The sequence below is a fragment of the Calliopsis andreniformis genome, chromosome 5 (genome assembly GCF_051401765.1).
Source record: "Calliopsis andreniformis isolate RMS-2024a chromosome 5, iyCalAndr_principal, whole genome shotgun sequence".
Classification (NCBI taxonomy): Eukaryota; Metazoa; Arthropoda; class Insecta; order Hymenoptera; family Andrenidae; genus Calliopsis; species Calliopsis andreniformis.
This window is the reverse complement of record NC_135066.1, coordinates 6,304,059-6,318,315: the sequence shown is the minus strand read 5'-3', so window position 1 is coordinate 6,318,315 and position 14,257 is coordinate 6,304,059. Positions and strand designations below refer to the sequence as shown.

General features: G+C 38.9%; 1 protein-coding gene across 1 annotated transcript in view; it reads right to left on the bottom strand.

Annotated features, from left to right (window-relative positions):
- Nucleotides 1-14,257, bottom strand: part of Rho-5 (rhomboid-5) — a 117,452-nt gene that overhangs the window by 47,639 nt on the left and 55,556 nt on the right. The window contains exon 4 of the mRNA XM_076378256.1: nucleotides 10,220-13,018. Coding sequence (XP_076234371.1) covers nucleotides 10,220-12,987 — 2,768 coding nt within the window. The 5' untranslated portion in view covers nucleotides 12,988-13,018. The remainder of the gene's footprint in view (nucleotides 1-10,219; nucleotides 13,019-14,257) is intronic.

Below are 14,257 nucleotides of genomic sequence, written 5' to 3'. Positions count from 1 at the left end.
GCCATACACAGGTTTGTTCACACCAACTATCCTACAGCTTCTCGTGTTAGCCATACACGGATTTGTCTGCTATTAACAAAACTCTAATTAATACCAATCCCCAGCAGCATAGCCGAACTTCCACCCGCCTTTATGGCTCGTAACGAGGAATATATTACATAGTGTACTCACTTCCAACTGAAGTTGGAATGAGTACTACAAGCTGACAAAAATTCATTACAAAATTGTGCATTACACTTGAGGAGTTATTCTCAGTTAATGAGCAAACACCACGAATTAAATAAGAAGTATTTGAAAGTAATCTAAATTATTGAAACGATTATGCTACTGCCACAGATGACATTGAAAATAACTCCAACATGTTCATATATGATGTGAAATGTAAATGTACATTAAATGAGAAATGTAGACGCAAGTGATTGTTTCATGAGCAATATTATTGTTTAGACATGACTTGTGATTGTTATCGGATGGTTGATTTACATGTTACAGTTACAACGATGGATTCCAGCGATCTGTACGTTCGCATTTAGCAGAGAATGTCTATACGCACGACTTATTTCTACTAGATGCAAATTGATATGTGTGCATCTAGCATCGAGGGCATGTACACATTGCTTGACGTCGGTGATTGGCAGTCGATGCGTTTTGCGAATGCACGGCTCAATCGACCACTGAAAATCCTTGACGGCTGTGAGCAATATCGCGCAAATGCCCCGACAATAGTAGAGCATGACAAAATAGTATAATCTAAATTAATTAATACAGAAAAGCGCAAGAATTTTTGAAAATTGGAAGAAACATCCACAACATTTGTAACATCGAAATCCTTGCTGCTTGAATAACCATCAGGAACTCCTTCTGACGTTGCATTTATTTAAAATTCCTTTATACTTGAAACGTTTCATCCATAAAGCATTGTAGTTTGTAAAAATTCCGAGAGCAAATTCAACCTTTCGATTTTACACATAGATTGGACTACATAAATACATAGAAGTTTGAAAAGAACGACGAAGAATTGATCAAGCGAAAGGAGAAAGCAGGAAGGAAACTCTATCTGAAATCCAACAGAATATTCTCGGAAGTTTTTAAGCGGTTTTTTAAAGTCATAATAACAGAGAAAATTTTTAAAACCTTCTACATATTCTCTATTGCATTGCTACAGTTATCCTCAACTTGAGAACTACTTGTTTAAGTATCCACCATATTTAAAGTACAACAATCTACTTAGTATATTTTTAACCTTTTTTCTTGTTATTTGCGTCTCTAATAATTTACATAAGTAGTTGATGCAAAAACAATAAAATTAAAAGAAAACCCTTTCTCGTATTACCACATTAAATGATATTCAAATTGAATTAAATTAAAATTTATTATAGTCACGTTCCTTTACACTAGTACACTAACAATAAGTTCGTGAATACAGAGACTAAAAATTACTAGCAGTTGATACGACATTAAAGGTCCATTAAACAGAAATAATTTAAGTATTGTCTGCTATTGATGGAACGTATTCCCTTGAACGCTATTCAACTTACTTCTGATCGAATGTTCGTTCAAGGACGAAAACGGAAATAAATCTGAATGAAATCGGACGGTTCGATGCATAATTTGACGAAGTAATCGAGCGTGTCGGTATCGTAAGATAATGTCGATTTTCTTGTACCCCTTCCATCTTTGCTATTGAAGAGGAGCTAGTAACGAATGCGATTTTGCTGTTCAAAAATGCAGCGCTACGCGACAGGACGTAAGTCATGGCTCGCTCTAAAAGGGAAATCGATTGCCAGGCGAAATCGAAACGAGCAATGCCGACGTATATATAACACGATCGTGCATTGCGACGTGGATGAAAATTCGTTCCCTTCCAGCGAAATTGCTTTCGACTTGGTCCGCAGTTCGAAACTTTACCATCACTCACGTATTACTCTGTTCTCTTGTTTGTCTGCCTTCTTTTCCTTCTTCTACCTCCAAATTTCTTCAATTATTCTGTAGAGAACTACAATAAACCGAAGGTGAATAACACTGAAACTCGTTTTCATAATGTAGATAATTCGAAAAAAAAGACAGCATGTGTTTGATAAAAACTGAAGTCTTTTGCACAGGTTATCTTAATTTTCTACATGCATATATGTATAGTTTCTCTTTAAAAATAAAATTTGAGATTCATATTTCTGAAAAAGATTTAAATGGAAAATTCTGATTTATGAATATTATATTACACAGTTTTTTTTATAAAATTTAGGGAAATTTTTAAAATTTCGTAATGAGAATTGCTTCCTAAAGTTTACAATTATTTTTGAAATAATGAAAAATAAAAATAACTTGTTGAAACACACTATTATTGCACTGTTTCAAGATGAGTAACTACTTTCCTGCACAGTAAATCTTGAATGAGTGTCAGGAAATGATTCCAAACCTTTGGTTAATAGCGCACAGATTATGTATAATATAACTATGAACGAATCTGAATTCTCACCTGCATCGTGATACAATCACATCCTGAACACTCACAAAATCTCATCAGAGATGGGAAGATATGATGGAAATTGTTCAACTCTCAGCCAAACCATTATTAACTTTCATCATTAAGGCTAGTTGACAGGATGCAAGCGTCAGGTAACCATACCGCTATTTCTCAGCAAATTCAGACCTCTAACAGTCGTCCTGGACACGTTTATGGGCAGAATAATGGCTAGATCGTCAGAGGAAAATACCACGGAATGGAGTTGCATCGGATGAATGTGAATATTCTGTTACAACTGTGTGATCCTTCCCGCAGGATCAGAGCTTGGGATCTTCGTATTACATTGAATATGTCTCCAAAGCTAGGAGAAATCACTCTAATTGTAAGATCATTACACAAGCTCTGTTAATGAAACTGCTCGTCAAGTTTCAAAGGTGTACACTGAATCGACTGGTATACATGTGTAGTGATTCACAGGTTTCTGTACATGTAACCCAAAAATAACTAACCCTCAAATGCGTGATTATTCCAGGAATAAGTGTCCAGGTTTTCTCAAATTTCCAGTTTACAGAGTAAAAAAATCATAGAAAGATTATGAGGAAATATATCCATGGCTATAAGGTAAAGTCACTTATGTCACATTTTCAAAAAATTCGAGTTAAGGCCTTACTTAAGATCTAGAATACAGAATTTATATTTTCAGAAAGAAGCAAGCATAATTAAAAGAATTTCTTCATACAAAAATAATGGTTCAAGAAAACACAAATCTGTGACAGTATTGAAGTTAAAAACTTTAAACGCCAGTAACAAATTCGCGTTACTGTATATAAGTTCATTAAATCCATTAACAATTTGTTCAAGCTATTTAACAATCTAATTCTTAGGTACAGTGATCGTGCATAATCCGGAATTGTATAAGTTCATCGGCCACGATCGATTAAAGTACAAAATTCATTGACAACGATAATCTTCCCCCGTCGATAGGAGTAATTTTTTCTTCGTCATTAAGCTTAAGGGAATTAAACTCGAAAGTATGTTAAACTCCGTAGCGGAGCAATTTCAATTTATTCCTGTCATGCTTTGCATCCTGCAGGAAGGAATTATTTAGTTCGAAGGATCAGTAACTAATTAAAAGTTTCACCTCTTCCGAGCATCGTCGGGGCTCGATCAACGAGAAACCAGCAGGGGATGACAGTCTCCTTTATCTGGACTTACTCTGGTTACAGCGGAAGCATTATGTGTACGGTATTCATTATGCGACACAATGGTGTACTTTAAACTACGCCAGAATAACCGAATTTGCCAGAAATGTTCTAATTATACAACAAATGCCAGAAATTTTGGAGTCCTAAAATGGTGCACCTTGATTTAAGAGAAATCTTAAAGACATATTTATACAGAGCACTTCGAAAATATTAGCAAAATAGTTATTTAGAAATACACAATTACACTTGGGTCTCTTCTAATACGTTGCATCTGTACTGTGTAAAAAAATCGAGTCACAAGTCGAAACTTGCCACTTTACAATGTACAAATTTATTTTTATATGACTCTACTTATACGATATCTTTTATATTGTACAGATCCATCGTGTAAAAGGAGACACAAGTGTGTATCAAAAAATTGTGTATTTAATTTCAATCTTTTGAATGGGCTATTTTTTTAAGTATATGTATAGCCTGTTTCATAACGCATGTTCAGAAATATATTCATCACCTGAGAAGAATGAACAAAGTTTCCCAGTATGTGTTTGCATTACACGTTAAACACAATGTAACTGTATAGATTTCTCTGGGGTAGAGACCTAATATCATATGAATTCAAATGAGAGGAGTATAAGCGACTTCTAAGGACAAGGATGTCTGCAACTCATTTATATTCTCTGACTTCCAGCTCAATGTAGAGCTAGCACCTGAAATCACAGCAATCTGCTCGGGAGATCCTTTGAAGAGAAGACTACGAAACGTCTACTCGATTATCAGGAGTAATTAAACTCGTCTGCTCGATTGCCATCCGAAACGCATAATTAAAATGCCAGAATTTAAACGATGATTAAATCGATTGCTCCTTTCGAAAGACAGACTTTCTGTCGCTGGCAAAGGAAAGGAAGGCTACCATTCAGACTCCTCTATTGACTCTATTAACTTTTATCTCTCTCTTGTTTAATAATAATAGTGTTTTCAAATAAATGTCCTAGTCGTAGTACATTCGTAGTATCTCACTGAAGACTTACATTAAACTTACAATTAGTAACATTAGAGAGACAATTTAATATTTGAATAGTACATAGAATGTTCCCTTAGCGTGTCAATGTACACTATTATTTTTATACAGACTCAACGATCAACTATTATCAATTATCTACTCCTATTAAAAAACTACTACTGTTTTTTACTAAGATTCTCCCAAATTGTTTAATAAAGTCACGAAGCCAGTACGCGCCGATGTTTTTATATTGTTCAGGATCTTTTACCAAATTTCAGATTAATCCAGCTAGCTCAAAGGCATCGTAAAGCGATGGTTAGAGAGGAGTCTCCATAACTGAAATGAGGCGGAAGTCATAAGAAGCTCAGGCTGGCGTTGTCTTCCAGGGGCAACTACGTCGCACGTGCCGTTGGCAACTTCGGTAATTATGTCGTGTCCATGACTTTAATCTGCCCCCGTCAGATGGGATTGCAATCTGACACCAGTTGTTTCCTCCTCGCAAGCTTATGCTCATTGCTTTCAATTAAGCCTTTTATTCCACAACCCCGAGAAACTCAGCCTGTGAAACGCTTACAAAAAGTTCGTATTTCGAAGACAGCATTATTATGATTATTATACCATGATTTGGGTTTTAAATAAATACCATCAGAACTAATATTCTAAAACGCAACACTTTTTAAAATTTTACATTAAAAACACTTATCAGAAACGAGTTAGGTGAGAAAATTTTAATTCCTGAGTCTAAAGAGACTCGCCGATGGCTCTGCGAGTATTACAAGGTTGTTTCCCATGTTTTAAGCTGTACCTTTCGTTAAATTTATGTTTTGTTTTATGGAAATTACCCCACAGAAAGATCCTGTTACCTCAATTATATTAATTTCATCATATAACGAGTTTTATTTCATTTCAACGAGTTTCATTTCACTTTTGTCTGATTTACTCGAACTGCTGAAACCTCCGCTCTACGAGGATTAACATGTAGAATTATCCCTTAAAATTTCTGACACCTATTGCCGAGCACTCTATACATTAAAACGATGAAAGATAATTGTAAAGAGGAATATGTAGCCTGAATACAAATACTTGAATGTAACCTAATACCTCATTCACAATCTTAACTATCCCATTGTGCAATACGACCGAGTTATCAATATTTTCATAGCTTTTCGACTAACGAGATCAATTTGCGATCACTGTTCAACTACCTGGTTCAAACAGAATACTCGATTACCTCAGAAGATTAGTATCCCGTTAAATTGCCATGATTCCATCCTGGCATCGATTCACATACTTCGTCCTACAATTACGTGCACGTGAGTACTTGAATGCGCTGCGCTACAGACGTTGATAAATTGTTCGCGCCTTCTAATATTCAAAGAGTTGAATGTGCAATAACGACGTTCCGTGCGCGAACGCATAATTCTCGCGTAACACCGCTTACGTGTGCGTAATTTTCAATTCGCTTGCTCCATCGAAAGTTCCTTCGCGTTGCAAGCGTTTCATTAATTTCGAACCTCGCACTGATGTCGATTTCACGTGGAACGATACTAATATACATAGCTCGTGTCTGACAAGCGGGAGTAACGTTGGGAAGAAAATTCTTGAGGGATAGGAGGAATGTTTCCTGTCAAGGACTACTGATCACATCACGTTTCAGCATTGATAGAAATACTTTATACATATACGTATATGTATATACGTATATGTATATACGTATATGTATGTAATAGAATACACTTGCTGTGCCTCAGATATTTGTCCTTTATTTTTGTTTTTGAAATTAAATTAATATATTTGTAGTACATAGTAAATACTACAATTATTGTATTACAAATGACTTATTATTGTTTTAATTAACTTGAGATCTTATTAACTAAGATCACAATAGATGGCGTAAAATTCGAATATATCGATAAAATATACGTTCGAGTCATTTCACCTGCAGAGCCACCTCATTAGACTTTCAGAGAACAAATTCTATAGAACTTGCACAGTAAGTCTTTATTTTCCCTCCGATGCATTGTTACAACTTCAATTACACAATTGTAATCCCAGTTGCGTTAATTTCGAAAATAGTTAGCTCGTTCTAATCGTCTCGTTAATCTCCCTGTATTCCAGCCGTGGATTAAACTTTCATGTGTTGATCTTTCATACAGTTAACAGAAGCAAACTTCATCGAGAACTAACCAGGGCTCGATATAGAAGATTCTCATGCATGAAAGATGAAGTCATCTTCAAGCTTGTTGCAACATATTTCGTGATTGATAATACACTTAGTGGTCAGCGTTCTTAACATTTTTTAGGCTCATTTATGAAGGGATATCTGGACTGAGAAATGTGGTAACTCGGTTTTCATAGCAACATAGCTATTTCAGCCTCATGAGAAAGTCAAGTTTTCTAAGTTCAGAAACTATTACAAATCGAATCCTTTTAAAACCTGTCCTTATGAAGAAAATTGATACCCAAATGGAAAATTAGTTTTAAAAAAATAAATAATTGTCGATCTGAGTAACTTCCCTTGTAAGACCACGACCAACCGACTTAACACGAGTGTTACACTTGAAGCATTCTTTTGATGACTAATTTCATTATTTTTGGTAGACTGTAATTAAACCATAGTGCAAATTTTAATCAATGTTTTATTATATAGAATGTTTAACGACATATAATATCGAAATAATTTGAAAACCTAAACGAGAACTTATTTTTGGTTCTCTTCGCATTACAAATTATGTCACATTATATAATAAGTATATTCATGCATTTTGCATTATAAATAAGAGTAAGTCGCCTTCATCTTGCTAATTTCGTGTTTACCCGAGCACACGAATTAGCCAAAAACCGTAAAATCCAGTTAATCAGGTCCTGCTGCGATACAGTTATGTTTACCGCAGTCGGTTTTAAATTCAAAATTCACAGAAGTGGAAACTGCTAGGAAGTAAGAAGGAACATGTTTCATTCCGCGAAACATTTCAACTAGTAGGGAGAAGACGCAAGCAGATGTTGAAGTAAACAGAAAATAACTCAGAGGGAGGACCTGTGAATAAGTTAACGTGTTCCTTGAACAAACATTATATCGAAGTAGTCAATATACAAGAATTTTCCTTTAAACTTGTGTATGTGTATATTTTGACATAAGTTTGAAAGATTTCGCATGTTTAAGTACGTGTGAGTGTAATCTTTGGGAAACAAGTTATAGTAGGATAAATTCTACCTCTCAAAGACTCGATCGATAACACTAACAGTAAGTCATTATTAGTACCTTTGACTTTTATATGTACATACATAGAGTGGTCCACTTTTCTCTTATGTTATGCCAGAAGGAGTAGCCTACCGCTATATAAATAAATAAATTCTAGAGTACTTCTGATTATTTGAAAACACTCTGGGTATTAGATACATCTCCATCAGAAACAGCAAAGATCAATGCACAGTCATTTCATAACAAAGATCTCAAACTTTCCTAGTTTTACCGAGCGCAATCGTCCTAACCAGCACAAAGGTTCCAGCGAACTCGCAAAGAATAAAGGTGATATTCCAAAGCAAACTGAACACTCAGCGAAATGAATCTTTCAATGTAATCTCATTCATTTCTTCAGATCGAAGATTTTTAGGACTCTGACTCCGCCTGAACTACTGCATTTCTTTTCCAGTACTGCACGCTTTGCCACTCGAAAATTTCCTGATCTCGTGTCCTCATTTTAATAAATGGCCGTGAGGAAATAAAAACACTTTGTTTTAAATCTTGTACAAAATACAGTATTACTTAATTTCCATCTCCAATGTTTTTTGATAGAAATTTAATTTCCATAAAATCCATGGATTCTTAGCTACAATATTCAAAGCATATATCTTCATATGAAAACGCATTTTACAGTATTTTCTTCAGTAGAAACGAATCGAATCAGATTTCTAGGACAGAGTCAGGCGCTTAACCCATTCACAGTGGATGTTGTTTGCTGTTTACGCTCAGCACATAAGGGTTAATATCCCCACGTTGACAAAGAGTCAAGTTCTATATCTGTGTACAATGTTGAAACTATGAACCTCATGGGTCAGCTTTTAAAAATCGTCTCAGCCAAGTAAATAATTTGTTTATCATTCCCACGATTCGGATACACTACAGAAAGAACATAGTTTTAATCTGCCTCGTTGTAGGTCGAGTCTATCTTTTTTAAAATGTGGCCACGTACAATCGTTGACAATATTTCGAAAAAATTCTTAGGGATTCCTACATGTAGAAACGAGGCGAAAAGTTTCGGTCGTAATGCATCATTGACTTTGAAACGGAAGAAAAAGGAGACTGCGAAGTAACAGATACTGAGCCGATGAAGATGAAAAAATAAAGTGGGCCACGATACTCCATTAACCTGATTACTGCGACGAAAGTAACGACCCTTTCTATACTCGCGACTTCCGCGCGACTGCTAAATGTGGACACGGCCTACATTCCAGTTCATTTTTAGATAACATTTTAAACAGTGATCATCAACTGTGAAGTAAAAGGTTATCGAATGCTTCATCAATATAGTGCCTTGTCAAGCCTTAAAAGTCCTAATTATCATGTCAACACAATTGTACTGAAGAATATTTCAAATGTATATTATAAATGCTATAACAAGCAAGTCTAGATTACAAAGGGCTAGAACTAAGGTGGAGGAATATTTGTTTTAGGATACAATGGAACTTCAATTTCGTTAATATATTTCGAGAAATTCGTAATTTAAATTAATTAAATCATCACTATAATTTGTAACAGATAGAGAATGTAAATGTACTAGGGAAATTAAGTAGAAAAAAAATGTAATAAAAGAAATATTCATTTCTCAGTTAGATATTTTCGATAAGTTATATATTCTAGTACAATTAAATCGGTGCAGTATCCCGAAAATTTCTTATTAAATTGTGAACAGTGTTAGAACTGTAATCATGTTTTTAGTTTTTTGTTATTTTTCTAAACTCAGAGTTAATTAAGCACCTTACTATAATTAAAATTTAATTACATTGCATTAGCACCTCGTTATGTTAAATCTGTTCCTACTGTGTTCGCATATTATAACATAATCTCCTATAGATACGAAACACGAAAGTTAGATCATATCTGGATTACAAATGATAATAAGTACTTTCGTATGAATTAATAACACACTTTATATACTCAAATAAATGAAGCCCTGAAGTACTGAAATGAACACGTTCTGCGTGATATCAAAATTGTACATGCATATGTATTTTGAATAATTAAGACAATGAGCGATACTCTGGACTGAAAATGTCTTAGAGAAGTAAAATTTCTTTGCAGTTGTTACATAATTTGAAACAGAACTCAAAATATAAATCTTTCTTCGTAATCGTTAAGTAAGTTAGGAAAGAAAGGGTTAATGTATACAACTAAAAATTAAACCGACTTAACCGCGGCATTATCAATTATAATCTCGGTATCGCGAGATTTTATCAAAAGAACTTGCGTTAAAGTGACCAGCAATTGAACCCTTTACCCTATATCTACATAACACACCATACTACAAACATCATAAAAAATAAACTCACCAAGATGTCTGTGGTGGAATCGTCGGCAACGCCCCAGGTGGTAAGGACCTCCTGATCCCCTGACAACAGGACCTCCCGCTTCCAGAAACCTCGTTGCAGCAAGACGATGGATTGGGGCACACTTGGCAACCGACACCACTGTTCACACCTTGAAACTCAACCGCAGAAGCGCGTACCTTGGGTCTAAGCAGCGGTGACATTAAAAAGCCATCCCTCTGATTGGACGCAGTACTACTGGAGCTACTAGAACCAGGGCTACCGCTCAGACGACCAGGTGATGCGTAGGCGAAACCGCGGAGCCTGAAGTGCGACTGATGGTACGGATAGCCAGCAGGCGGTGGTAGCCGATAATGATGGTGAAACCCAAGATCTCGTCTCATGTAGGGATCGCCAGGATCGTTGGTGGGCACGTAACGATCGGTCGGCGTGTGTGCAGATGGTGGTACGTACCTATCCACGTATCTGTCCGGATAGAGGACCTCTGGAGGCGGTTGAGGCACATATCGTTCGACAGGTGTGTGCGCGGTTGGTGGAACGTAGCTTCCGGTCACGCTTGTCGGGCAGTAGCACCGATCGGTTGACGTAGATGTGACAGAGGTGCTGCAAGAGGATATCGGCGTTATGCGACCAGTGTATCGATCCTTCGGCTTTGGCAATGACAGGTACTTGTCCGCGGCTCGCGCTGGAGAATATCGCTCAGCGTTAGAGTGAAAACGATCAGGAGTGGTGGTAGTCGTAAATCGATCGCTAGCATCGACTGGGTTCGAAAATCTCTCGTATCGATCCTGGCTGAGCCTGTCGAACTGATCGCTACTACTCCCGCTGACATAACGCTCATTACTGTAGCTCTGAACGGACTTAGACACCTGTAGGTATTTGTCAACACTGGTTTTCGTTGTGCTCTGGTAGCTAGAGCTTCCTGTTCCACCCGTGGTTCCCGTGCTTGACCTGAGGTTGCTACTTGTTGTCTCGGGGGTCGGTGAAATAGAGGTGAAGCGATCGTTGGATGTCGATTGCGTGACTGTTGTGTTGCTGTAGGAGGAATGGTACTTCGCGACGGTGTCTGTGGAGGAGGAGGACGAAGAAGATGTCGTGGAGAGTAATCGTTCAGTGGAGGAGCCCGAGACACCGTATCTGGACGTATCGTTGGCGAGCCTTCTGTCGTGTCCTGGAGACGAGCTGAGATAGCGATCGGTGGATGAACAGAACCTATCGTTGGATCGCGAGTGACTGCAGCGTTGAATCGTCGAATCGTTGAAACGATCCCCGCTAGAAACGTATCTAGCCTGACTCCCAACTTCTTGGAAACTAGAGTACCTGCTAAAGTCCGCTGGCGCTGGGGATCCACTGGGTCTCTCTGCGTACTTCTGGCACACTGTCTCAACACCCCGATCGGAGTACAATCGTCTCTGCTCGTTAACACTGGACGACACTTGCAGGGACCTCTCCGTCGACGAGAACCGCTGATGGGAGGCCTCAGGATTAGGCGAGTTCGAGAGAAATCTCTCGGTGCTTGCCGAGTAACGATCATGATGAACACTTGACGTCGCTTCCTGTCGGTGGTATCGTTCATGACCAGGCGAGTCTCCAAGGTACCTGTCCGCCGATTTTCCCGCGAATCTTTCTGGCACCGGTGCATGTATGGGCGATGATGAAAGCAGTCTGTCCGTGGAAACTGTACCATATCGCGAGCCAGAAGCCTCTTTGGTGTACACGCTGCCTCTGTCCCCTTGTAAACTGACTTGAAGACTCCCCAGCACCGGCGATGAACCGGACAGCAATCTATCGCTGGTTCCAGAGTATCGTTGCTGCTCCTTGGACTCGTGTATGGAACTCGACGACTGCTGATTGGCCAGTAATCGTTCCGCCGATGAGAATCGTTCCTTGGTTGGCATTGGGGAGGCTGGCGCGGTACCCCCGCCATATCTGGTGCTTGGAGAACCTGGGGGCAGAATCCTATCAGCAGCAGGATAACCAGCCAGACTCTGTGTCGAGGCATACTTCTCGCTTGGACTGGGTGACAGGGGAGGCGGTGGCACGAAACGGTCGTTCGCTGGTGCTGGTGATGGGGGTGAGGGGAATGTCTCCGACGAAAATGGACTTGTCGCGCAGCCCGGCACCAAGATATTGGTGTTCGCGTACTCGTTTCCCGAGGACACCCGTTCATGGTGGAAACGTAGCTCGGTGCTCGTGGCTTGCTGAAAATGCTCAGACGAGGCCAATGAGAGTCTCTGCTCCCCGTGCAGACCGCCGAAGTCGGTGAACCGTGAAAAACGCTCAGCCAGAGCGTTCTGCGACAGCGTTGATCCAGACGTGGCTCGCGGGGTGTACTGGTGGTGCAGGGATTGCCCGAACCTTTCGTGATTCTGGTAGTGGCCGAATCGCTCGCAACTCGACTGTATTGGCCGAGTGTCGGCGCAGGACTTCGGGAAATCGTCGACTGGCTTCTCTGTGGACTTGTCCTGCCGCTCAGCCGCCGACATCCGTTCGCGGACTCCATAATCGTGCTCGTTGCTTTGGCTTTGTTGCTCGGACTGGAAACGATCTTGGCTAGATGTGATCGATGCGTTAGCACCGGTTCGAGAATCTGCTGGCTGTTGCTGTTGCTTGTAGCAGTCCGAGGAATTAGTAGAACCGAGCTGGGTTCCAATACTTCCTGTCCCTGCGTTCGTTCCTGGAACTGGAGATGACGAGGACCCGTACTGAGAGATCGGGTGTTGGTGCAGTAGGAGACGTTCTCTTCGGCCATAGTCGTCGTCTGTCGGCATCCTGGTGGCCCGTGGCCCGGTGTCAGGACATCTGAAATCAAATACATCCTCGTGTTAGCTTGTGCAAGTTATTTAAGGAACTTTTAGAAATATATTATATAGGAGAGGGCTGAAATATTGGGTTGTTCGGAAAGTAATTTCGTTAAAATTATAACTAACGACACTCTTGGGAAAAACGAAATTACTTTCCGAATAACCCAATATAAAGTAAAGTAGGAATACGAGACATCAAGATCTTATTCGATGGTCAGGGAGTGTAGGAATATCGTCTGATATTACTATCTGAATTTCTACTAGTCCAATTCTGTTTCAGTTTAAAGTAAAAGATTCAAGAAAAGACAAATCTCTGCAGTACCAATCTCGTTACTTTTCTCAGAGGTCTTGTACTTGCACTTTGTCTCATATTCCTACTCTCTTTTCTATTACAATAGCTTCGTAAGCAAAATTTAATTTGCCAGCTGAATCGGCCGCAGTGGAACGAAAACAAAGAGGATTCGAGTTAAATCGTCTGAGTATGGAAGACAGGGCTTTCGCGTAGCTGCGTAGTAACCAGCTGAAAACGCCGCTAGAACCATCTGGCAATAATGTTCGGTTCGAGGACATGCAGTCTATGAGTGTCCCAGCAGCACTAGAAGGGAAGGAATCAGAGTGGAAAACGATCGAGAATAGGGCGTTAAACAAAACGCGGATGGAAGCATGCTGAACCCGCTAATTGCAAAAACTGCCTGCAGCGTTGTCCGTCCCCGTCCTCGGGCTCATCCCTCCAGAGAGAAAGAGACAAGAAGGCACGTATAAGTCGGCAGTCAGAAGTTTGCTGAAAACTTCTCGCATTCTTCTTTCACGAGTTAGCGAGGACTTATTCGATTAATTTTTACCTACTTCGATAATATACTGTTCCATGTAATTCGTTGTTGATTACTTATGCTACTAATTCAATTGCAGGTACGTTTATTTAGTATCGAGTCTATAATTGTCATTGTCAGTACCTATGTATACTTTGTTGAATGAAAGGAATCTCGGAACGAGCATTGCTTTGGGTTAATGAACTACTCTATATGTGCAAGGTGGATTGTTTGAAATACAAATTGAGATACTATTTTAGGTGCATTCATTATATTTTTTAACTTGGATAGTATACCCATTTTCATATACCTATCTGAGGGTGTAAGGCATAACGAAATTGAAATTAATTTCAATAAATTAAAATTTCTGTTTTAATTTAAGTTGAGGTTCGTTAGAATATAAAATTCATACTTTGGACAAATTTCAT